Source organism: Eleginops maclovinus, chromosome 9 (genome assembly GCF_036324505.1).
Source record: "Eleginops maclovinus isolate JMC-PN-2008 ecotype Puerto Natales chromosome 9, JC_Emac_rtc_rv5, whole genome shotgun sequence".
In the NCBI taxonomy this organism is placed as follows: domain Eukaryota; kingdom Metazoa; phylum Chordata; class Actinopteri; order Perciformes; family Eleginopidae; genus Eleginops; species Eleginops maclovinus.
This window is the reverse complement of record NC_086357.1, coordinates 16,381,385-16,404,155: the sequence shown is the minus strand read 5'-3', so window position 1 is coordinate 16,404,155 and position 22,771 is coordinate 16,381,385. Positions and strand designations below refer to the sequence as shown.

General features: G+C 37.4%; 1 protein-coding gene across 1 annotated transcript in view; it reads right to left on the bottom strand.

Annotated features, from left to right (window-relative positions):
* LOC134869485 (adhesion G-protein coupled receptor D2) overlaps positions 1-22,497 on the bottom strand; it is a 79,250-nt gene extending 56,753 nt beyond the window's left edge. Inside the window, exons 1-21 of the mRNA XM_063891142.1 lie at positions 22,385-22,497; positions 21,576-21,904; positions 21,445-21,481; positions 21,240-21,264; positions 20,232-20,456; positions 19,280-19,918; positions 17,347-17,529; positions 16,998-17,071; positions 16,337-16,627; positions 15,962-16,073; positions 15,502-15,648; positions 14,358-14,460; positions 13,987-14,098; positions 13,581-13,636; positions 13,190-13,316; positions 12,456-12,559; positions 11,001-11,103; positions 9,552-9,705; positions 9,062-9,195; positions 8,633-8,748; positions 7,076-7,196 (exon numbers count right to left, since the gene is read on the bottom strand). Coding sequence (XP_063747212.1) covers positions 7,076-7,196; positions 8,633-8,748; positions 9,062-9,195; positions 9,552-9,705; positions 11,001-11,103; positions 12,456-12,559; positions 13,190-13,316; positions 13,581-13,636; positions 13,987-14,098; positions 14,358-14,460; positions 15,502-15,648; positions 15,962-16,073; positions 16,337-16,627; positions 16,998-17,071; positions 17,347-17,529; positions 19,280-19,918; positions 20,232-20,456; positions 21,240-21,264; positions 21,445-21,480 — 2,862 coding nt within the window. The 5' untranslated portion in view covers position 21,481; positions 21,576-21,904; positions 22,385-22,497. The remainder of the gene's footprint in view (positions 1-7,075; positions 7,197-8,632; positions 8,749-9,061; positions 9,196-9,551; positions 9,706-11,000; positions 11,104-12,455; positions 12,560-13,189; positions 13,317-13,580; positions 13,637-13,986; positions 14,099-14,357; positions 14,461-15,501; positions 15,649-15,961; positions 16,074-16,336; positions 16,628-16,997; positions 17,072-17,346; positions 17,530-19,279; positions 19,919-20,231; positions 20,457-21,239; positions 21,265-21,444; positions 21,482-21,575; positions 21,905-22,384) is intronic.
* Between the last annotated feature and the right edge of the window lie 274 nt (positions 22,498-22,771).

The window sequence follows — 22,771 nt, the reverse complement described above, 5'->3', positions numbered from 1 at the left end:
TAGGGAGGGGAAGCAGGAAAGGAAAAATGTGGCTTTGAATGGGCCGTTGTGTGTGTCCAGATGAGAGGACTGGAGATGACTGACTGGGAAACTAGATCCAAGTTCTGGTGTTTTTGTTTCTTCTGCCAAATGAGAAATTAAAATAGCTCCAACTCCTGTCTGTAGGGGGTTGTGGGTAGTGGTGACAAGTGGTTACACACAATATGAACACACACACATGCACACATACACACACTTACAATACTTATGAGGGCATGACATCAATTCAAGCTGGTCTTCGTAAGATTGGAGGTGCATGATCACGCATGGACACAGACATACTTTTGGTTCATGCTCAGCACAGGCCGGCCAAAAGCTCTTTTCCCTCACCGGTTTACTCAGCTTTTTTTGCTCTGCAGTTTTTTTTCTGTTGCAGTTTTTATTTACTTGGCAAATTTAACAGTGAATGCTCTCTAATTCAATATTGGACACTATGGGGTTAGGGATAAAGTCAAGATAGAAATTATAATTTGTAGGGTGAATATTTTTCACTAGCGTTTTAGAAGGCACAAACCTCCCTGCTACGAGACAGCAACAACAGCAAATCACACCTGATTAATAAGTGACTGTGTTAGGCAAAACAGAGACCCCAATATGGATCCACTTAAATGTGATTTATTTTGTCTTCTGGATCAACAACAAGGATGGAGATGGTTTTACTCTGGCTTTTACAAGAGCCTCAAACTGCAGGTTGACTCAAGGTAATATTAAGGGCACACTTTCTCCCACTTACAGTATATAGGAAAGTTTTCACTCTAGACCGCCTCCTGTTAGGCCTAAATACCTAAATAAGAGCTCCCCGTAAAAATCATCAGGCCTCAATCACAGATGTTTTATGTGTACTCTGTCGCAGAATTCGACTATCAGAAGACTACAACAATATCATACATCAGAACAGATCACTGCCTTGCTTTTACACATGTGAAAATGTTTTGGGAATACATCCTAAAATTTGTGGTACATTATTATCAATTGTAAATATATAGTTAACATGAAGAAATCCACACAAAATGTACCTTACAGGAAAAACTTAACTGCAGTAATGTAATGTTTTAAAATGTCAATACAGTTGATCATGTTATCTAAAATGCATTATTGTTTAATGTGATCAACTGAAAATATGTCTAACTGCATTTTTTGTGTGTAACTAAATATAATTACCCACTTTTGACACAGGCCTGGCAAAGCTCTGATTATATAAAATATGTGTAAAATTCAATGTGAAAACCACGATTATACCTCTGTAGGGACAAAACGATTACTTAACAGTTGCAATTATTCTGATCGTGGTCTAATTTCAAATTTGATCGGCTGTGGTTTGTATTACACTGATACAGATATGAGTAAATACATTTCAAACTAATACTATAACAATAATTAAAATTCAAAATGTGCTGGTTTTGGAAGGCTGATACTGATGTTTATGTTTTGGAGTTGATTCATGCCATGCGATAACCTGGATCCATTTACTCAAATGTGTATATTGTGGAAAAACTTCTGAGGGTTCAGACGGACCAACATTTCATCAAGTTAGTGAATCAGCTCTTAAAACAGGGTGACCAACCCATCAGAAAAGAAACAGAAAATGTCAGTGACATAATTGATTGTGTGCTCCAAATGAGTAATTTCGAGAAGAGTTAAAGCAATATCACAATATGATTGATCATCATAATACAAGTCTGCTGTTTAATATTATATGATCACCCAACAAAAATAAAGTATGTCAATTAAACTGAATGACATGCTAAATGTTTAAAGCTCATATTGAATCAAATTTTCCAATCCATGGTAAGTGATATTAGAGGGTGGCTTGCATTGCTGGTATTATGAAATATTTAATAAAAGACTAATAAATTACTTCATCAATCTGAGCGTTTTACTTGGTTAAACTGGGAATAGAACCACTTACACCAGTAGTACAGATACAATATTGAGCCAAATGCGAAAAAAAAAGAAATAATCCCCCCCTCTCAAACAATCACTTCTGATGCTGTAAAAGCGTTGCTTACTCACACAACAAATCTCCCATGTGGCAAAAATCAATAAGCAGAGCAACACTGTATTGATCATATCTATATCTTGGATACATTCTCATGTCATGCTCCACTAGCCAAGTGTGTGAGTGTATATTATTGAAGAAGGGGGTTATGCATTTGTTTCAATGGAAAAAAAAATATTCATAATGAAGCAATCATTTGCATTGAGACTATGCCTTGGGTGAAAATGCTGCTTCTCCACCCAATATGTCTTGGGTGTTTAATATGGCTTAAAATGGTCAGATGTAAATATGTCCATTATTTAAATCCCCATGTTCTACTTGTGATAACAGAAACACTCATGTAAAATAGAAATAATGCAATATGAAACAAACTATAATGCAAAAATGTGTACTTTAAAAAGAGGGAATTTTCGATGGTGTGTAAAATAATTACACTAATTTATCAAATGTGGGAGTTTTTAAACGTTTTCTAAATGTCTTTAATATACCTGAAACAGAGCTGCTCTTTCACATTTAGGTTATTAAAATATTGTTACTACTTCAAGCTGGTCATTTTAGCAAGTGATGACGGGTCAGCACCGGCTGCAATTTACTTCCTGTTCTGAATTACCAATAAAGTATTAAACAGTCACTCAATATTTCGTAGACATATTCAGTTTCTTTTGCTTACAGGGTTAAGTTACATTTAACCCGTGAGTGAAATGATAAAATAAAATTCTAAAGCTTTACTGATTGACTGTAAAATATCATTACCGCTCGCCAGTCTTTTCAATTCATAAGAAATATGAAAAAGATATTGTCATCAGTTGCTGGCATATAAAAGCCCTTAATTTGATATGAATAAAATGGCTGGGATAAATTCACTTATTGATTTCTCTGTATTTCTACACTCTAATGACAAGGCACAGGGTTGCCCTCCTCAGGTGGCAAACTGACATAACAGAAGCAAAAAGAAACAGTCTTGACAAATAACTTGCTTGAAAAGTTACCCAAACAAACCACGCTCAACATCTTGCGGACAATGATAGTTACCCTAACATGTTTTCTTACGACTCCCTAACTTCCTTCACCTCTCTACTTTGTTTTCTCCCTCTCCTCTTTTGTCCCCCCCCCCCACCTTGTCCCTCCGCAGCTCAAAGTTATTGATAGTTTAAAGTTATAGCCTAATAATAAGATGGACACTGCATGGCCAGGAGCCTATTATACCCAGGTAATGGATAGTGCGGGGTTTGAATGACATTGCCCAGAGATTGGATGACAAAGGGTGGAGCGATTTATGGGCTACCAAAAGAGACCCCCGTCCCTCTTCTCTATCCCTCACGCACACGCACACACACAAACAGAAGCAGCAGCACCCCATGCTATTTATCTCTAGCTTGATAGGGAAGCAGATGAGGCATGCCTGTATTTATGGTCAAGATGTTCATAAAAAACTACTAGCTCAGAGTAGGAAGTTAGAATCTACTGAGAGGAACAGCATATCTAATCAAAACTCACCCCCAGTTGCTGTCCAACGCAAATACATTATTACAGCTAGGTGTTTTTGAAAATCTTGCTTGAATTTGAGCAAGAAATTAAAAATATTTCTAGCATAGACCTTTTGAAACCCACTCATTTTAAAAGATGCATGATATAATAAATAGAAAAACAATTAAAATGGTTCATAATAACCGTCACAGGAGTTCGAAAACATGCTGTGTGCGATTTCTGGTTTTGTCAAAGCCACAAATCAACATAAACAACTTCTGTGCATGAGTGATGTAGTGCTGATAAAGTGTTAAAGATACATGTTTATGGAGGATGCTACCTCACTCAAACGGAGCATAATGGCTGCCAGTTAATGAAAGAAAAGTACAAATCAAAAGCCTTGGGTGCTGAGATGAGTGCAGAAGACATGCATGTTAGTTAGGACTTCAGTGTGTTTGTTTGAAAGGCCTGGTCTCTATTGAGAAAAATAACACCAACAGCAAAGGCACTTCAGAAAGTGTGGTCAGGAGAAAGGGGAAAGAGGAGAAGGGAGGGCTTGAGGAGGGCTTGAGGGAGTGCAATGAAAAAGGCTTGTCAACATTATCTGTTTTATTGATTTAACAGTAAAGGCTTGCCGCTTAAGCTTTATGTTGCTTTGCCTGCCACCATTGAAAATACAACGGCTGCAAATAAAAAACGATTTCCTAAAAAACTTGAGCATTTTTTATTTTTGTATTTTATTTTTATCTCCTGCCTCCCAGTTCAGGTTTAGCATGTATTGTTGTTAAGGCTTTTACACATTTCATCATCTTTATGAGTAGCCATTATAGAGCCGCCATGTTTAACTGTGTTCTCCCTCCCAAAGGGATCAGCGGCATTGAACACCGTCTTCTGTTGTAATGCAGGTTCTAATTAATGTACTGAATCCTCAACACTTGCTTTTATGATTAAAATGATAATGTTATTATATTAATGAATTAGAGGATCAACATTGTTATGACTTATCTGCTGTGGACCATAAATGTGTCTATTTAATTTCACTGCAATCTATTCAGACATTCAATAGTGTCTAGATGGATGGACCCGTTGTTACAAGGGGTAAAAAATGTATTTTACCCTTGGAACAACGGGTAAAGGTCAGGGGATCACCAATTTTAGTATTAAGGATATTCAGAATCCTGACAGAGGCCATAAGTTTCTGCATAATTCATAGCCATCTATCCCATAGCAGACATTTCACTTTGGACTTTGAGATATTTTACTGAATAAAAAGGTTTTACATGCGTGACTTCCTGTGCAATCCAAACAACATATTTCACTCTAAATCACAATTTTCACCCAGATACAATATTAAATGTAATATTTCAAAAAGCAATATGATATTTGCTGATATCATAAAGTCTGACAACATATTTAACTAAATTCAGGGGCCTGCAAACAATATGAGGAGATACGGTATGCCCGTCAACAAATAAAAAGCCATCAAATCCAAGGATAATGTTACAATCATGCCCACACTATTTCAATGACTGAACAGAAACAAAGCCACAGCACAGCAGTAAGTGCTCTAACTCAAGATGGATGGATGGACATTTAGAGCTGCAGAGGATTTTGAGGATTGCCCTTACAAGTGTCGCTACACCCCATGCAGAGCAGAGAGCAGTGGGGTCAACAGAGTGTGTCACTGGAACAGCTTGGTGCCCTGTAGGGTGTCTGTTGTGTCCTGACCTGTTTGTGGTTTATTAAAGACGCTTTGTAACTTGGTTGTGTCAGAGGCGTCGGGTATAACTAGAGGCCTCCTGCAGCTACCCAGAAACCCAGTCAACACACACACAAAACACATGTCAAAGGATCTGGGTTATTTTAAGTTTTTGAATTGAATGAATTGTCATGTTATTGCCGGTGCAGCATACAACACCATAAATTGAAATGCAACACCATGCAAAAGGGGTAGAACTTATCACTGGTGGTATTCTCTTAGGATCGGTTTGTTAATGTAGTGCTGCAAAGGAGATATTTGACGAGTTAAAACAAAGCCACAGGTGCAAGAACCATCACCATCTTCCTTACTTCTCAAACAATATAAATAACATAATTTGATTTGCAATTTGTCAGAATTATGACACATGTTGTGAGTACCAGAATACATAGTGAGAAAGGATAAGGATAAAGGAACACGGCTGGTATGCTTACAATTAAAATGCCCGAACAAACAGATAGGCAGAATGACGAATGGTGATAGCCCTATAGACAAACAGAATAAATGATGACAGACAGGTGGAAAGCTGAATGAACACAAGCTTGTGCAGGAAGCACAATAAAAATCGATAATTTGTGTTAATATGTGAACAAGTGAAGTCATATAATAAAAGCAGAGAAAACCCTTCAGTATTAATTATTGTCGACATGGAAGAAAATAATTAGATATGAGAAGGAAACAGAAACTATTTATGGCAACCAAGGGGCCTTAATGATCAGACTGCAGCTAAAACCTCTATTGATTTTCTAGTTAAATATACAGCTCAATTAAACATACAGCTGATTAAAAAACAACTACAAATTGCAGCGGGGAATCTGAACATGCTGGGGAAGCTGAGTAATGTGGGGCTTCATGCCGCAGTCAGAGAATTATGTTTATCCACTACTTCTCCTCCATCACCGCAGTGCAGTGGGAAGATAGGCAACAAAGGTTGGTTTCCATGTGAAAACCAATATTTCTCGTTGGGGCCATTTTCAAAAGGAGATGTGATGCCCACAGGTATACTGCTCTTCAAATAATTTGTATATGTATATTTATGCAGGGCCTACAAAACGTATTGCTTTCCCAAAATGTTTGACAGAACGACCCGATAAGTTAAAGCACTAAAAGCAGAAGCTAAATACTGATAAGCAACAAATATGCTGACCTCTGAATATATGAAGAAGAAATAATCAAACAAGCAATACAAATCAACTTTCCTTGTTAAAACAAAACACATGCTTAACACAAGCCAGACCAAGGCTCCTTTTTCTCCTTTAACCTTGTCAATGACAAATAAAAACCTTGACAGTATGTGTAGTCTCACCACGAGAAAGGAAGGAATTACAATATATAAATGGAAAACCTTTCTGTTTTTCATTGAAGAAAAACAAAACATTTTAATATCTATAAACTGATCAAGTTTATTCAAAGTTGCTCATAAGTTTTAGTTGCTGCATTATTTACGCTTACATTTTTTATATTATTAAAAATCTTTAGATTGCAAAAAAAACTAATTGCATTTCTTCTGCCATCAGTGCTTCATCTGAGAGAGACGGATGCATGCTTGGATTCAGATATTTCAAAACCCTGTCATAATTTGGGGGAAATAGCAATCGGAATTATATTGACATTTGGAAACACAATTTGTCTTTTTGATTCGGTAGTTTTTGATATTTTTTTAGTAAATTAACATAAATGATTCAATTACTTTGGTGTTGAGGCAACCCAACATAACAGATTATATGCTTGATTATTTCGAAAAAAATGTTATATTCGTGCATTTGGGGTCAAAATGTGGTGTGTGTGTGTGTGTGTGTGTGTGTGTGTACCTGCAGGGAGTTAAGAAGGATGAAGATGTAGGCCATGACAATGGAGAAAGGCACCAAGACACCACACAGCCATGTCAATCCGAGGATAGGCAGCAACACCAAAATGGCTTTCACTGCAGCCCTGCTCAGGCAAACAGACACACACACACACACACACACACACACACACACACACACACACACACACACACACACACACACACACACACACACACACACACACACACACACACACACACACACACACACACACACACACACACACACACACACACACACACACACACACACACACACACACACACAATTAATATCAAGCACCCACAATTTCAACTCCCAACTGTTTGATCAACTGAAGGAGATTAACTTACACCACACCAGAAACAATACAATTTCATAAGTTTTCCGAGTTTCATAAAAACTGTACTTCCTCCCTGGTTGCCCTAAGCAACACTTGGGGATTCTTGACTTTTCAGTTCTTTTTTTGCAAAAAGGGCAGCTTTGGCAGGCTGCTTTTTCCATATACAACGCTGAGCGGCTGGAAAGGCTCATGGGGTGACAACTTCCCACCTTAAATCCGCTTTAATTCTGTTTAGAGTGGAATTATCTTCCCGCTCAGGTGCCTGCCAAACCGCACCAGCTGTGTGTGTGTTTGTGTGTGTGTGTGTGACATGGCGGGCGGCAAGCCCTAGTTTATTCAGCGGAGGAATGTGTTTGAGTTTCCAAAACGGCTGCCACCCAGGGGTGCCAAATGGTTCAAGGCCTGCTTTGAGAACATTCATAAAGCACCTTCTGTGAGTGAGTGTGCTGAGGTAGTGAACAAACACAAACACTTTAACATCATTTTTTAAAAATATGCCTTTCATGAAATATTGCAAACACAAAACTAGAATCATATTTATTTTGCAGCTAGTGTTACATGATGAAAATATATCATAATATAAAAATGTATATAAATATTGCATCCCACACAATTTTATACAAATATTTTAGAGGTAATGTCATACAATCAATATTTTACTTGGGGTTTAATCAGTATGGTTTTCTGGACGGACAGTTTAAATGCTGCTAAATTCAGCAAATTCAGCTCAACTCAGAGGTTCCCCCTAAAATCCATCTTCAAAGTAATTTTTTTAACATCACGACAATGTCTATTGCTCTTATCCTTACAATTAATTCAGTATGATAATTAAAATCTCCAATTAATAAACTGTTTTCATGTGAGGTTTCAGACATTGGGCTACTCATATCTGAATGTTTTTGTATCCTGTCACCACTTAAAGACACCAGAACACAAAGACTGTATATATTCAAAACATTTAAAGTGGCCAAAGATTGAAGCCTTTTAATATGAAAAGCAATGCAATCCATTCAAGATGTATTCTTTATAGTTTGATAAATGAGACTCACTTTTGTAAAATGACAAATCCGATATAAAATCTTCCAGCTGCTTTTTATTTGATGCCCATTGACTAAAGCTTGTCTGCTCCAAGGCCTGTGGTTGTGCGAATAATCTTTAAAAAAAGAGGACAAATTGCGCCTCCTTGTGGTTTATACCTGATCTGCTCATAGGCTTGTTCCACAGGACTGGTGCCCATGGCCAACATGATGGACCTTCTCTTAGCTGTGGAGATGGTGATGATCACCACCCGGGTCAGCACCAAGACATTCACCTGAAAATGAAAGAAAGAATTTAGAAATAAGAAATGAGCAGAAACGAACAAAGAGAAAAAAGATATGGAAGAGCGAAATGCATGTTGACATATTTAGGGGTTTGAGATTGTGGGAGAGGAAATAAAAAACAGACACATATACTAAAAGACTGTTGTTCAAAAAATCTAAACATTGTGTCGTCGTAACATCAGCTTACAAACCTAGTGTGGGGCACTGCAGGAAATAATTACAAGTACACATTGGCTGTATGTGCCTTGTATTTTGTACTTTTGTGAAAGAGAATACATGGTATGACTAGGATTTAATTCTGACCATGATGATGAAGATGACAGGTCCAGCAAAGCCCCATATAACACCATTCTGGACACTGAGCCAACAGTAGCCGTCGGCTGAGTATTTGCCTGAGGCTGATGCAAGCGTGATGGTGACTATCAGCACTGGCAGACCTGAAAGGAGGGAGCAGAATAAAATGAAAATAAAAAAGAGAGAGGATGTTGAGAATCAAGCAAGGAAATAAAAGTATTAAAAAAAACAAAGATAATTAGGAAGAGGGAGTGAGTGGAACAAATTACCATTGTGATGCTCATAAACATTAGGCAACAAATATTATAGTTTCCAAGTGTTATATTATATTTCCCACACATATGGTATATTAAATAAATGTTTATCATCAGTTTCATGTCAATATAAAGAAAAACATAACTTAAAAAAAGGGCAATCTAACTGGTTTTACGTTCATAACTTTACAATATCCTTGACACAGTCCTAGACATTCACTGCATGAGGGATGAGAGTGATGTACCCCAGCCGATGAGATAGTAATACTTCATGTGACGCTCCTCGCTTAGGTTGATTGCGACCACCTTGCTCCAGAGCAGCAGTCCTTCCACCAACATCCAGCTAAAGGCTGCCATGAAGAAGAGATGGAGCAGTGCTGCCACAAGTGTACACGCCACCTATAATCAGCATGCAGACAAATCAAATTTCAAACATTCAGATTTGGATCTTAACTGAAACAGTAGAAAAAAAAAGGGCAAATCTAACAACTCCAGACAAAAAATGAATAAATGCCAATTACTCATTTGAAACTTCCAAATCAATTCAATATCCAAATACAGAAGAGTGGATGTGAAGCATTTTACATTTCAAGGCTTCTGTCTTGAAACAAACACAAACAGAGGTAAAGATGGTCAGAGGTTAAACGGGCAGCTCACGGCCGTTGATGATGAATGAGGTGACCGGGCGTCACTAATATCTCATTTATACCATTTGTATCTCATTTTGAATGTCAAATATTTTAGTGTGGATAAACTAAGGGATTCTTTAGGAAATATGTTGTATTAATTCTAATCCAACATCAATAAATGAAAAGAAATATATATATTTTATTTTATTTATTTAGTTTATGATGCACAATATCAAATGTTATCCTCAAAAAATATTAAAACAAGCGAAAAAAGGGAAAGAACAATTTAATTGGTTGAACGATTTGGAAGACAATACAATCCATTCATATATCATATTTATTCGATGCAACTATATCATGAAACAACAATATATTGTACTTTCTTTAGCAAAACACTAAAGCCCTCCAGGCTCTGGATTGGAATCCATTTGAAAGCATGTGTTAAAAACCTTGTTAAAAGCTGAAAAATGACCCTTCTGATGGTCATTAATCATCATATATATATATATATATATATATATATATATATATATATATATATATATATATATATATATATATATATATATATATATATATATATATATATATATATATATATATATATATATATATATATAACCCATACATAATGAAACCACTTGATGAATTTCCAACAAGCGGGCAGCTGCCCCCAGGGGTATAGCCCACCCTGACATGACCTGGGGTCAAAGGACCAGGGGTCAAACCAACTACAGGCCATTGGGTGACTATTGAGACACTGAACCATGTGTTCTAGCTGATGGATGCAACATTAGTGGCCACTTATGTAAGATCCAATGCCAAAGAATTTGTTTCACCTGGATCCCAGTATGGATTTAGATTTCAAGTCTCATTAAGGAAGCTATTAAAACACAGGGCTGTAGAGATGGTAGAGAAAAGCTCAAAAATCATATTCTACAAAAAGCTTGAACTATAAATGCCATGGATAGTGAATAAATGTGTTAGGACTCATGATGTTTCATGCAAACTTTGTCTGATCCATAATATTACTACTATATAAAACACTAAGTCAGGTGCCTGTACCTTGTTGTGGATGGCAGAGCCGCTGCAGAGTAGGATGACCTGGGCGCAGATCAGAGCAATGAACAGGTTCTTATGGATAGACGTCCTGTCAGACTTGGGGATACTAGGGATGAAATAAATAAAGGGTACATTTTAAGGAATAGTAAATTGTTTTGGGAACTTTACCTTGGTGGTAGTCAAATGTGGCACTCTTGTATCTATACGAAAACGCCAGGTGTTGACCTTTTATCATATCAATTATAATAATGCTTAATGTAATGTACACTTTTAACATAACAATTGCTTTTTCTTTCCACTTAAAAGTTCAGGGTTTTTGTTTTGTTTTTCTGATAAGGGCAGCAGGATCAGCAGAGAGTTGGTAAAACAAATACAAAATAAGACATCAGTTAAAGAAATGTTTTATCATTTTGACTTTACTTTTCTGAAACAGAAAAATGTGCATCGTGCCATCTAATATCAAGACATATTTTCTTCAGCTGGCTTAGTAAGTTAAATAATTCCATTTCAGGTAACATAAATGAAGTGGATACCTGAATGTGGTTAAGAGAGATAAATGAACCCTCTAATGAAACCTCTCATTACCTCCTGATTGGTTCAGCCTATTTAGCCTTAATTCACATCTGCATCACTGCCTGCAACCACCATAATTTCATGGTGTGATTACACATCCATCTATGGACAACGGTACCTCTACTTTGTCTGTGTGTAGGAGTGGGTTGATGCTGTATTAAGTACGCAAATGTACATCATACACCAGCACGTGTGTGAAATGCATGGCTGCACTCTCAGATTCCGGACAGTCATAAATTGTCAGGGCAGCTCCTCTCCAGTTGATTGTGATCCCTCGGTGACCCTAATGTTAATTAACGGCTGCAAAATGCGGCCATAAACCTTCAGAGTGGACTCACATGTAGACAATACTCGTCAATACTCATAGCAGCCTGAGGAACAGAAAATGAGCAATACAAAAACAATAAGTTATCTCTCTCCTTTTAAGTGTGCGCTCGATAGTGTCACATCAAAAGCCCAGAAGGAGATCCAAAAGACGACAGTGGAATTATGACTTTGTTATTTTATTATACCTAAGTTGAAGAAATAAATGATAAACCTATCCATACAAAGAGAGAAGTGTATTTACAATATGGCTGACAGCAAGCAATTATTTATATTCATTTAAATGTTATTGATGCAATAAGATCAGAGTTAGAATTACATTCTAAATATAGACCTAATGTATAAATAATGTCAGTGTCAAAAACAGTATGAGTCATTGGTTGTGAATCAACTCTTGCTTTCAATCATTTAAATCTGAATTTACACACACACGCTTAACGCATTTAGGAACACAAAATAAGAGCTGAGAGGCAGAGTCTTATAGATGGTGGTTCGAACAGACAGAAACTAAGCAGATATGCTGCATCGCAGGTAAGCTGGATAGGAAAATCATTTACTCACTCCAGCACAGTGAAAAGCATCAAGGTGACCACCAGCGCACACAGAGATGCACCCGCACCGATGAACGTCAGCTTGGTCAAAATAAGCTCTTCCTCAGGACTCCACTGGGATAAAAGGGAATTTTTGTAGTGAGAAAGGGAGAGAGAGGAAGAAGGTGTTTTAAAATCAAAGGTTTGATCAATCTGATGCCTTCTAAAAGACACTGAAATACCTCATAGAATCAGAATACCTTTATTCGTCCCACAGAAGGGACATTTAAATAGCATAACTTGTATAACAGCTTAATGCCATAAATGTACAATTTATAAAAAAGGTGCTGAAAGTTTAGTTCTTTGTGCATTTTACTACATTTATGTGATCTGGATTGTCAGATGACAAACTGTAGTTTGACCAATGCATTTTTTCACAAGGATATGCACTCTGGGAGTGACACCTTGTGGTTAAAATTGTGTACTACAAATACAATCCACGTTTTTTTGAATGAAAGCCTTGATTTAGATTCCAGAATAGCAACATTTAGATTTAGATATTAATAATGTGTCCCGTATGAGGGAAAAAGCAACAATTAAATGTTACAGTATTTAAATCCTTAACCACGTGTGCAATTTCAGGTATAAATGCTTTTCAACATATATGATTTATCTTACTCCATCACAAAACAATAGTTATATATAGTATAGTATATATATAGATATATATATATATCTATATATATATATAATAGTCAAAGTTACCTTTGACTCCAGGTAATTCATCAGCACTGCAAAGTTGGTTGTGTGGTTACACAGACAGGAAGTGACCCCAGAGCCAGCAAAGGTGACCATGCAACCATCACTGGACCAGCTACTGGTTTGATTATGCCTGAACAAGAAAACACATAAGAACAGACAAACCTCATCAGTTAGTTTAGAAACTAAGAAATTATTAACATATATAAGGTAATTAAAATTCAAGTCTTGGGTACATTATTTATTTGTTTGGTGTGTTCAACATTAAAATACACAACATCAAAGAAGTGAAATATGTACTAGAAATGAATAGTAAACAATTATGTCTTAACATTAGCCTCAGTCTCTATTGCTATAATACATTTTTTAATGTGTCTGTGTTGTTGGACAAACTTACAACAAGCTGAAATTCCAAAAGGCACAAACGGGACTAACTCGCAGTGAATACTCCACCTAGAACCAGAAACGCATGTTTGCACTTGTTTTCTTTCTCTTTGAATATATTACCTTGGACTCCAGCCAGCCAAAAGCGACATGGATAAAAAACATGTGCTGCTTGCTGGGAGATGAAAATTCTTGCGGAGTGACACGTTGCATTTGGTGAGTTTAGTTTAATTGAGCTTAAGTGGGAATTGCCAGAACCAGAATTTAGCATTCTTTAAACTCATTTACAACATACAGTATAAATGATTTACATAACGTAATCTTAACAATCAGATGAGTTCAAACATATAAAATCTGTGCTCGATACAGTGAGCCTAATAATAATACTGCTTGACACTCCCAAGAACAATGGACTGTACCACATGTGAGGAGGAAAGGGTGTACTTGAGGGCCACAGGGATGGTTTGGCCTTTGAAGGCATCACGCACAGTGGCTGATACGACAGCAGAAGCCAGGTGACCGGGGTGAATTCTGGGAAAACAGAAAATGGTTACCACTTACACCTATCTTGCGATTTAAATGAAATAAATAGAGAAATACAAACAACTGGTATCAACCTATGCTCACTCTTTCAAAGTTATTAGATTAAAAGCAATATTTTAGCTTATTTAGTTGAAACTAGGATAAGTTACATTTTGGATTTGTTTGTATGTGGTTTAACTTACCTATTCTCAGAGTAAAGGGCTTGGGACAAAATAAAGAACATAACATAAGACAAAACACTAATAACCTTTTCACATTCTCCTGGTGACTCTGTGATGGCTCCTGTGATTCAGCCACAATCTCACTCAAACGGCTGTAGTGGGTATGTATAAACATCACTTCCTCATATCCTATTTAAAGAGAGGTGAGAAGCAAAGTCGATTTATCAAACAATAAATAATTGAATTAAATATTGCACCAACACTTCAGTGTTCACTTCAAACACCACTTTTACACATTGATGCATTACAGGTGCCTTATGCAAATACACAGTTAAATTAAAACAAGGAGAACATTTTAACCAAGTCCTGTTTCCAAAATGTCTTTTAATAATTGTCGGTTGTATTAATATTTTAAAGTCCCAACAGTTTCATATGCTGGAACACTTTTGGGCAGAAACACTCACTATTTTTCACTTATGGAAAAGGCCTTGGTGGATGGTTGCGTTGCTAATGCCCTGCTAATGCCCTGCTTGTTATTTTGTTTTAATCATTTAAAGACATCAAGTGCAATTTAAATGTGACTCAAAGATAGTTTTGTAAGTAAGATTAGTATATGTGTTTTAAAAATTCAAATCTACAAGTGCTTGAATGATGTGGAGCACACAGGCTATTTTCTAACATTCTTGAGCCATAAGATGGAGGCAACAATGGTGTATGCATTATATATTTTACTTTGATTGTATGAATGAGCTGAAAAGTGACGCACCAATGTACATTAAATAGTGCAGCTAATGCATCTTAAATACAAAAGAAAAAATACCAACAAATGTCAAGCCAGCAAGAGTGAACAGTTCATGTTGAGCGGCATTGGTACGTAGCATTGGGACACAGATTCCGACTTTGAACTACTGTGTGTCATTTTGCAGCAGTAGGAAAAAATGGTCACATGTGACAGTTGTTTAGGAAACAAAACATGTATTACACTTGTTATAAGAGCATAAAATGCTATTATACAACTGAAAATAACATTTTCAGGGCTGCATGTTTTCCTTGTCATGTGGCCCCTATGACAAGTGCCTTTTTGTGTGTGTGTGTGTGTGTGTGTGTGTGTGTGTGTGTGTGTGTGTGTGTGTGTGTGTGTGTGTGTGTGTGTGTGTGTGTGTGTGTGTGTGTGTGTGTGTGTGTGTGTGTGTGTGTGTGTGTGTGTGTGCGTATGTGTGAGTGTCCTACCCAGAGCGTGTATCCTGTGGAGCTCAGTGTCAGGAATAAGCAGCTCATCCTGACTACTCCTGCCAGCAGTGTGAGAGCTGACTGCAGATGGCTTGAAGACTTGACTAAGGCTGTCTTCAGTCAGCTTCTGCCACGTCAGGCAAACATCTGGAAGCAAAGAAAGCACATTAATAGACATTGATATTATTAGTATTAATAGAAACCAAAAGAAGAAATACAAGCATATTATTTATTAATCTGTGATAATAAACCAAGAGCTACCAGGTTTGGGTCAATAACATTACACATGGTAGACCAATAAGTGTATCAAAAACCATTCCCTGATTCTGTAAGCACAGCAAATACAAGGAGATTAAGGAATGGAACACAACTTCAAAAAGTCAGAATAACCTGTATTTTGAATTGAGCACCGACAGGTTATCAATAAAAAATGTATGTGTAGTGAGATGTCTCTTATTACCTATATTCTTTGTAGAAAGAGTGAAGCCTCTTTTCTCAGCGGATAGAATGTTTGCAAGAGTTTCAGTGAGTCTGTCAATGCTCTGGACAACAGTAAATGGTCCCACGCTGACCTGTACAAGAAAAACAGAGACAACAACAACAACGGTTGTTGAAGGAGACAAAATATGACCTTCCAGGGTTAAAAGTTGAAAAAAAACATGTTTGATTAATCCAGTAAAATGGGACCAAGTATGCATATAAACAAGTGGGAGGCCTATGCTGTGTGATTGACTACTTAATTTTTGGGGGAGTTTATAAAAAATATGAATTCAGCTTTGAAGATTTTTGGGGAGTTAACTTATCCAGAACAGATCAACCGCGGCCATCCTCTTACCCAGTCCTCTGTCAAGCCCATCCACTGTGTAGCCATGCCGGGATCCAGCATCAAACTCGCCACCTTAAGGTAGTTGGTAGCAATGGACACCATGACTTCTGCTGCATCAGCTCGAGCCGAGTGAGAACTAGCCAGGTCCTTCTCTATCATCTGGGTGAGGTAAAGTACATCACTGGAGGTGAGGAGGTGAGAGCCACCCACCTCCACCTCTTGCAGAACAGCCTGGGTCAGTTGCTGCAGCAGGGCCAGGTCTCTGTTCCAGGAGCTATTACCACTCAGCTCGACAATCACCTGAGGAGAAGGAGGACGAATACAAATGTTGAAGTGCGTTTATGTACAATCAAACACTACATTCCTCTGAATCAACGACATCCTTTTCACCAGAATTTTTACCCGATAAAAAATCCAGTGATGGAAAAGTAACTGTAAAAAAGTTAAATTTTTGTATTATATTTTTGCCATGCTTTCCTCCACTACACAGCCTAAATGGAACTTTTAATCATAGAAATATATTGTGTGGTTGAAAGTTGTGAAATCTTTTTTATCTCTTTACCATAGCAAGAAGAACTGTACCCTGTATTCCGAGTTATTGAGCTGCATCAATCCTGCTAGACAACAAAGGTGATGTTTTTTTTCACAAACTGATAAGTGTCCAACTCACAGGTTTGATCTGAGGATCTTTGTTCAATCTGCTGAATAACTGGGTCTTTGGTAAACTGAAACCATCTGGCAATTCTGCAAAATATAACAACAAATGCAATCTATTACAGCCATTTCCAAAGATTCAAGGTTTTCTGCTATGCTGACAAATGTTAACATTTAAAAAGGTAATCATTTACAAATTCTTAATTATAGTTATACTTTACAGGGCTATTCTATTTGAATGCAAGGTAATATTAAGGAAATGTTGTATTTTATCTTTCTTTTAGTTTAAGCTATTGCAGAGCAAATAAGGAAATTACATCAAGAATAAAAAGCATAAAAGAATAAATAAAAGAAAACATTAGTACCTTTCTTAACCTTGCAGACCGCACTGTTGGAGGCTTTACACTTGGCTAGGCTAGAGTTCCTGATGAGAGGGTCAAAGATGCCACAATCCTCATCATGATCCAGCCTTTGGACCTCAACGTAGATGGTTTGATTCTGCAAAGAATTTCCGCCCAGGAGGGAATCCAAGAAAGAATTTCCCGACACTGTAAAGTTTCCAAGTGAAGGAAATGGTGAAGGTTATTCTTAATGTTAACATTCCTGAGAATGAAAGAGGGAAACATCTAGACTGAAAGCCATGTCAGTCACAGCAGTGTGAATAATGCAACACTTTATTTATTCCGAACTCAGAGTCAAAGCTCATCAAGATGTTATTCCACAATGATTTCACATCATAATTACATGTAATAAACATCACATGTTCCTTCATTAACCCCCCCCCCCCGAAAAATATTTCCATATAATGTTAATGTTAAACTAACGCCCCCTCATTCAAAATGTAAATACAGTAAATCATTTGTCAGTGCGTTTTAACATTATCCAAGAAAGTGTTTTCTCATTCTGGCAAACAAATGATGGTCTCGTTGAGGATACTGCTATCATATTGCCAAAAGCAATTACTTTATTGTAAATATCTCTATTCTACATTTGTGTTTATTGATTCTACAGTACTTAACTTGTTTTTTGTATTTGTTTTTGAATCAAAACATTATCAAAATTACTTGTTTGTGAAAATCTATTCACAATAAATCTGATACTGAGGTTGAAGCTTTTATAACACTAAATTAAAGTTTGAAAAACATTTTAGTCACGGTTGTGGTAAGGTCTGTCCTAGATACAAGTAAATCTTGATATTTTTAGTTAAAAACCTTGTTGTGGTTAAAAACATGTTGCTTCAAGAGTCACTATAACATTGTGCTTTCTAAATGTTCAGTTCAAGGAGGCGGAGTGAGTGTTCTGGGTTCTCATTGCTCATCGGGGAGCATGATGTCAGAGCGGGAGAGGTTTGTTCTGAAGGGTGGGATTCTGAGTGACGTGATTCACAAAACATTTACAAGAACCATTAGGAACTCTAACATTTGCCAATTACAACTTGGTCACCAGTCCCTATTCATTGGAGGGGGAGAGCATGAGACAGATTTCCTCTTTCCTTCACTCGTATTAAACTTTCGAGAAAGGCTTAGTGCTGAAAAGGAAAACAGTGTGTATGTGTGTGCATGAGTGTGTTTGTTTACCGTGTGTACGTACGATTTCCAAAGCATGCCACAATTCCAAAAGTGATAAGCCAGGATATACTGATCAAGCTTTTAGCTGATCATAATCCAAGTCATTTAAATTAAGTCATTTAAGTCATTTTGTAATGGTTGTGTTACTTAACCTTCTTTTGTGTACATCACTGTTAGTATTTTCCAAACTAACTGTTTCTATATTCCAATAAAATTTGTTTTAGTGATACAATTATTTTTGTTAGGCAAGGACTTGAAGCTGTTTTGTCTTCCATGCATTTATGACCAAAACCAAGAAAGAGTGCATCTCATAGGAGAGTTGCGAGCAGGGTAGGCATTGAGGGAGATGAAACAGAGACAGACCTGATTTGTGTTCAGTTGTATCTGACATTAATTATCAGCATTAATTGTACCCTGCATCAAATGCCAGATGGGTGGTGTTCAGGCCTGCTCAGATCATGGCATGTAACAGCAAAGTGTGTAGTTCAAAATGACTTTCAAATGGTCTCTATGTGATTGTTATTTCTTCCTAGCAACCTCGACCAGCCCCATTGCCAAAATATCTAAACTGTAAACAACATTTGAAAGTAATGCCCGATTGGACCTTTCAGCTAGATGTAAGTCTCTTCTGTCTTTATCGTGTAAACTGTCCTTGGTGATTCAAATATACTTTGATTCTGGAAACCCTTCAGCTTATCCCTCTACTCATGCTGCATCTTAACAAATGTACCTTGACATGGCACGTCTTTCCACAGCTTGGTAAGGGAGGTCTCTATTTCCATGGCTGCTCCACTCCACTTGAACACCAGCCCAGAGGAAATGGGTGAACACTGCTTTTCCATAGTGTAGATTTCACTGCTGTTCAGTACTCGATCCCATATGTGCAGCTCTGTGATGCTCCCTGAGAATGACTCATCCTTCTTAAATGAACCTCCAAAGGTGTCCTGCTCCTGTCCCAGAATGAAAAGACCATCAGGGCCAATATTGGAAGAATTTAGGCCATCTCCCCTAGATTCCGCTCGGCCATCAGTGAATAGGGCCCATCGTCCATCAATCTGGCTCCAAGAAACGCAGACCGAGTGCCAGGAGTCATCGTGGTTGAAGGCTTCTCGGTATGGTCCATGAATGCCATGAACCAGCAGAGCCAGCTGCACCGGTTTGCCCTGGCTCAGGTTCACGCGGAGCTGGAACTCATTTATATATGACGGGATGGAATAAGAAAAAATTGTGGAAATTCCAAAGCAATTTGGATCGAAGCAAAGACGGGTGCAAACAGTCACCGAATCCATGGAGGGGAATCTGTGCAAGAGACGGGCATGCTTCCTTTCCGAGCGCCCGCTGAACTCCAGGATGAGGGTCTTGGAGGAACCTTCAGTTTCACCCAACACAGAGAGAAGAAAGAAGCATTACTAAAGGAAAATCTAACCACAGCTCTCGGAAAGGATAGAAACTAATCATAAATTTCCACTTTGTGGTCCTGTTCCTACTGTAAACTCTTGGTAACATTAATTCACTGTGGCTAAGAGAGTTGTATAGCAAAAGTTCAGTATAATATCATATTTTATGACACTTTTGTTTACCCAGTGAGAAAGCGGAAAGAGGTCTTAGACAAGAAAAGAATAAGATTATTATTCAACACAGAAAGGGTGCTAATATAAATACAAATAGCATACTGAACCTACTTGCTGGATGTGTCTGGACTTTTCTGGCAATCCACACAGGATGAGAGATGTTCAAGGATTTTAAAAAGCTGGTAAGCTCTTGCTTCTCTACTGGGCTGGAGACAGTGGCTAAGACCCCAGAGCGCTGGTTACACATTTCCCCTGCATCTTTCCATTCCAGGCGATCAGCCACATACTCATAGTAGGACTCATCGAATTTATGATTTCTAGTTTCCAGTGTGAAGGCTGTTCAAAAAAGTTAAAAGACGATTAGAATAACTAGTGGAGAAAGCCCCAAGAATGTATTAGTATAAGAAAATAGACAGTGTTTTGATGCCATACTGACATTCCAAAGAAATTGTAATCCTGTTCAGATCATTAAGTGTAAAATGATACACATTTACAAGCTAAAATTAAATCTCAATCAAAATTGGGTGCACAGTTTAATCAAATTTCGAGAAAATCTACAAAAGAAAACATCTTTCTCTAAAAAGGACCTTAATTTTCAAAATGAACATTTTGAAGGAGACGTGAAACTACTGATTGATATATCAACTCATTAGGGAAATGTTCACCGAGTTAATTAATCAAGTGAAAAGTAGAGTCCTGTTGTCATAGACTTCTATTTCAAAGTCACTTCGATCCCCTTCATTCATCATTTTCTGATGCTTGGTTTGATCTTGAGTAGATCATCTTTACCATGTCTACATGCCTTATTACATTGCCTTTTGCAGCATAATTGGCTTACAGTATGCCAGCTGTTAAACAGGTTTACCTTATAAAGTGACCATGAGGTTGTTTAGTGCCAGTGACTATTTTAAATGTGATTGCTATTTATATCATTAGAATATTCAATCAGATGTTTGCACATTCTCCTACTGGTCTCAAATGTGACCATGCCATCAGTTTAACAAAAACAATGACTGAACATAAAGACAGTGTTATTGATGACACGATATTTGTTTAGTTTCATGTGAGGGGAAATGTGAATTGGTGTTCAATTACAATGACAAATAGAAAGTTACTCACCTGATATGAAGCTGTGGAAACAAGCCTGAAAAATAAGGTATATTGTGCTCAGCTCCTTGCTTTAGGTTTTAAAGGACAGAAAATAACATTTAACTCATTGTCTTTACTCATAAAGGGAGGCGATGCACAACAAACTAACGATCGTCTTTTGAAAAAACTATCCTGGAGTGAAAACCTAGGTAAATACAAAAATGGAAGTACTCACCAGCAGGCCTATATTTTGGAACAATAACAAGTGCATCCTGAAAAAATGAACATATTAATGTTTTGCAATTTTAAAGAACTATGTTTTGTCATATTGCTAAAACATAACAAGCTAAACGAATCGATATTTACCTTAATTAGTCGTCTTGAGAAAAACTGTTTTGCGTCTTTTCATTTCAATTGCGTAGTGTCTGTGAACGCAGCATTCTACCACACGTGTTTTGCTTAGTTCCTTGAGATGTGAAGAATGTTTCTTCTCAGCTGTGATTTAGCAGTCCCTCACTAAAGTAGGGAGCCCTGGCGGTAGCGGACTCTGGAGAGCAGGGGGGAGGATGCAGAGGGAGCTACAGAGGAGGAGTGGGTGTTGCCTTGCTGAAGCTAGCAGAAGGTTGCCAAAGGTATGGTTCAAGGACATCTACGGGCCCTTGAGTCGGTTCCAGGAGGTCTAGTTAAACTAGAAGCTTGGACAATGACATAATACATCGTTTAATGTCAATCCATTCATCAACTTAATAATTGCAGCCTAAAGTGAATCAAGTAGGAGTTCCTGAAAAGGTTGGGATCCTTAAGTCTGATTCATAAAATGCCAATAGGACAGAGTGACCACCAGGTAATAACCCACCATTATTAAAACAATACAATGCAACAGAATCAGTTATTACAATACAACTTTGAGTGTAAAATTATAGGACATTAACTTATTTCATTAACAGGTTTCACTTTCCACCACAACAAATATCTTAAGTATGAACTGCAAAGACAAAACGTGTTATGGAAGTCAATATGTAGGTGTACATCTGTAAGCCATTTGTTATATATCATATATAGCCATCATAAAATCCCAGTATTTTACTATCAAAATAGGTAGTCAAATTAAGGAATGTGTTTCCAAATGTTTTGGTAAACACATCTAAAATTTCATACTTCAAATGTAGACTTACCGGCTTTACAGTGTCAATTCAGGTTCAAATGAATCTCCATGTTATGCTGTAAGGTCAGCCTTTGAGTCCAGCCTTCACCACATAGTGTTATACAATATGAATGGCATGTAGCAGCAAAAGAGAAAATAAAAACAAACCAATAGAAAATATCCCTTAGCTGATTCAAAAGGGAGGGGCTAATCCAGGAGCTGGAGGAAGGCAATCAACACAATAGAGGACACCTGTGTACTGTTTGGGGGGAAAGGAGCATTTATTTCAACTGCAACATAACTGAGAGTGGAGTCTGATCCAGCAAACAAACTAAGTTGGATACTTTAAGACATCTTCTGAGAAACCGGGTTGTTTGGGGAGATTTTCTCTGAACCAGGAGCTGTTCGGGAAAACAAT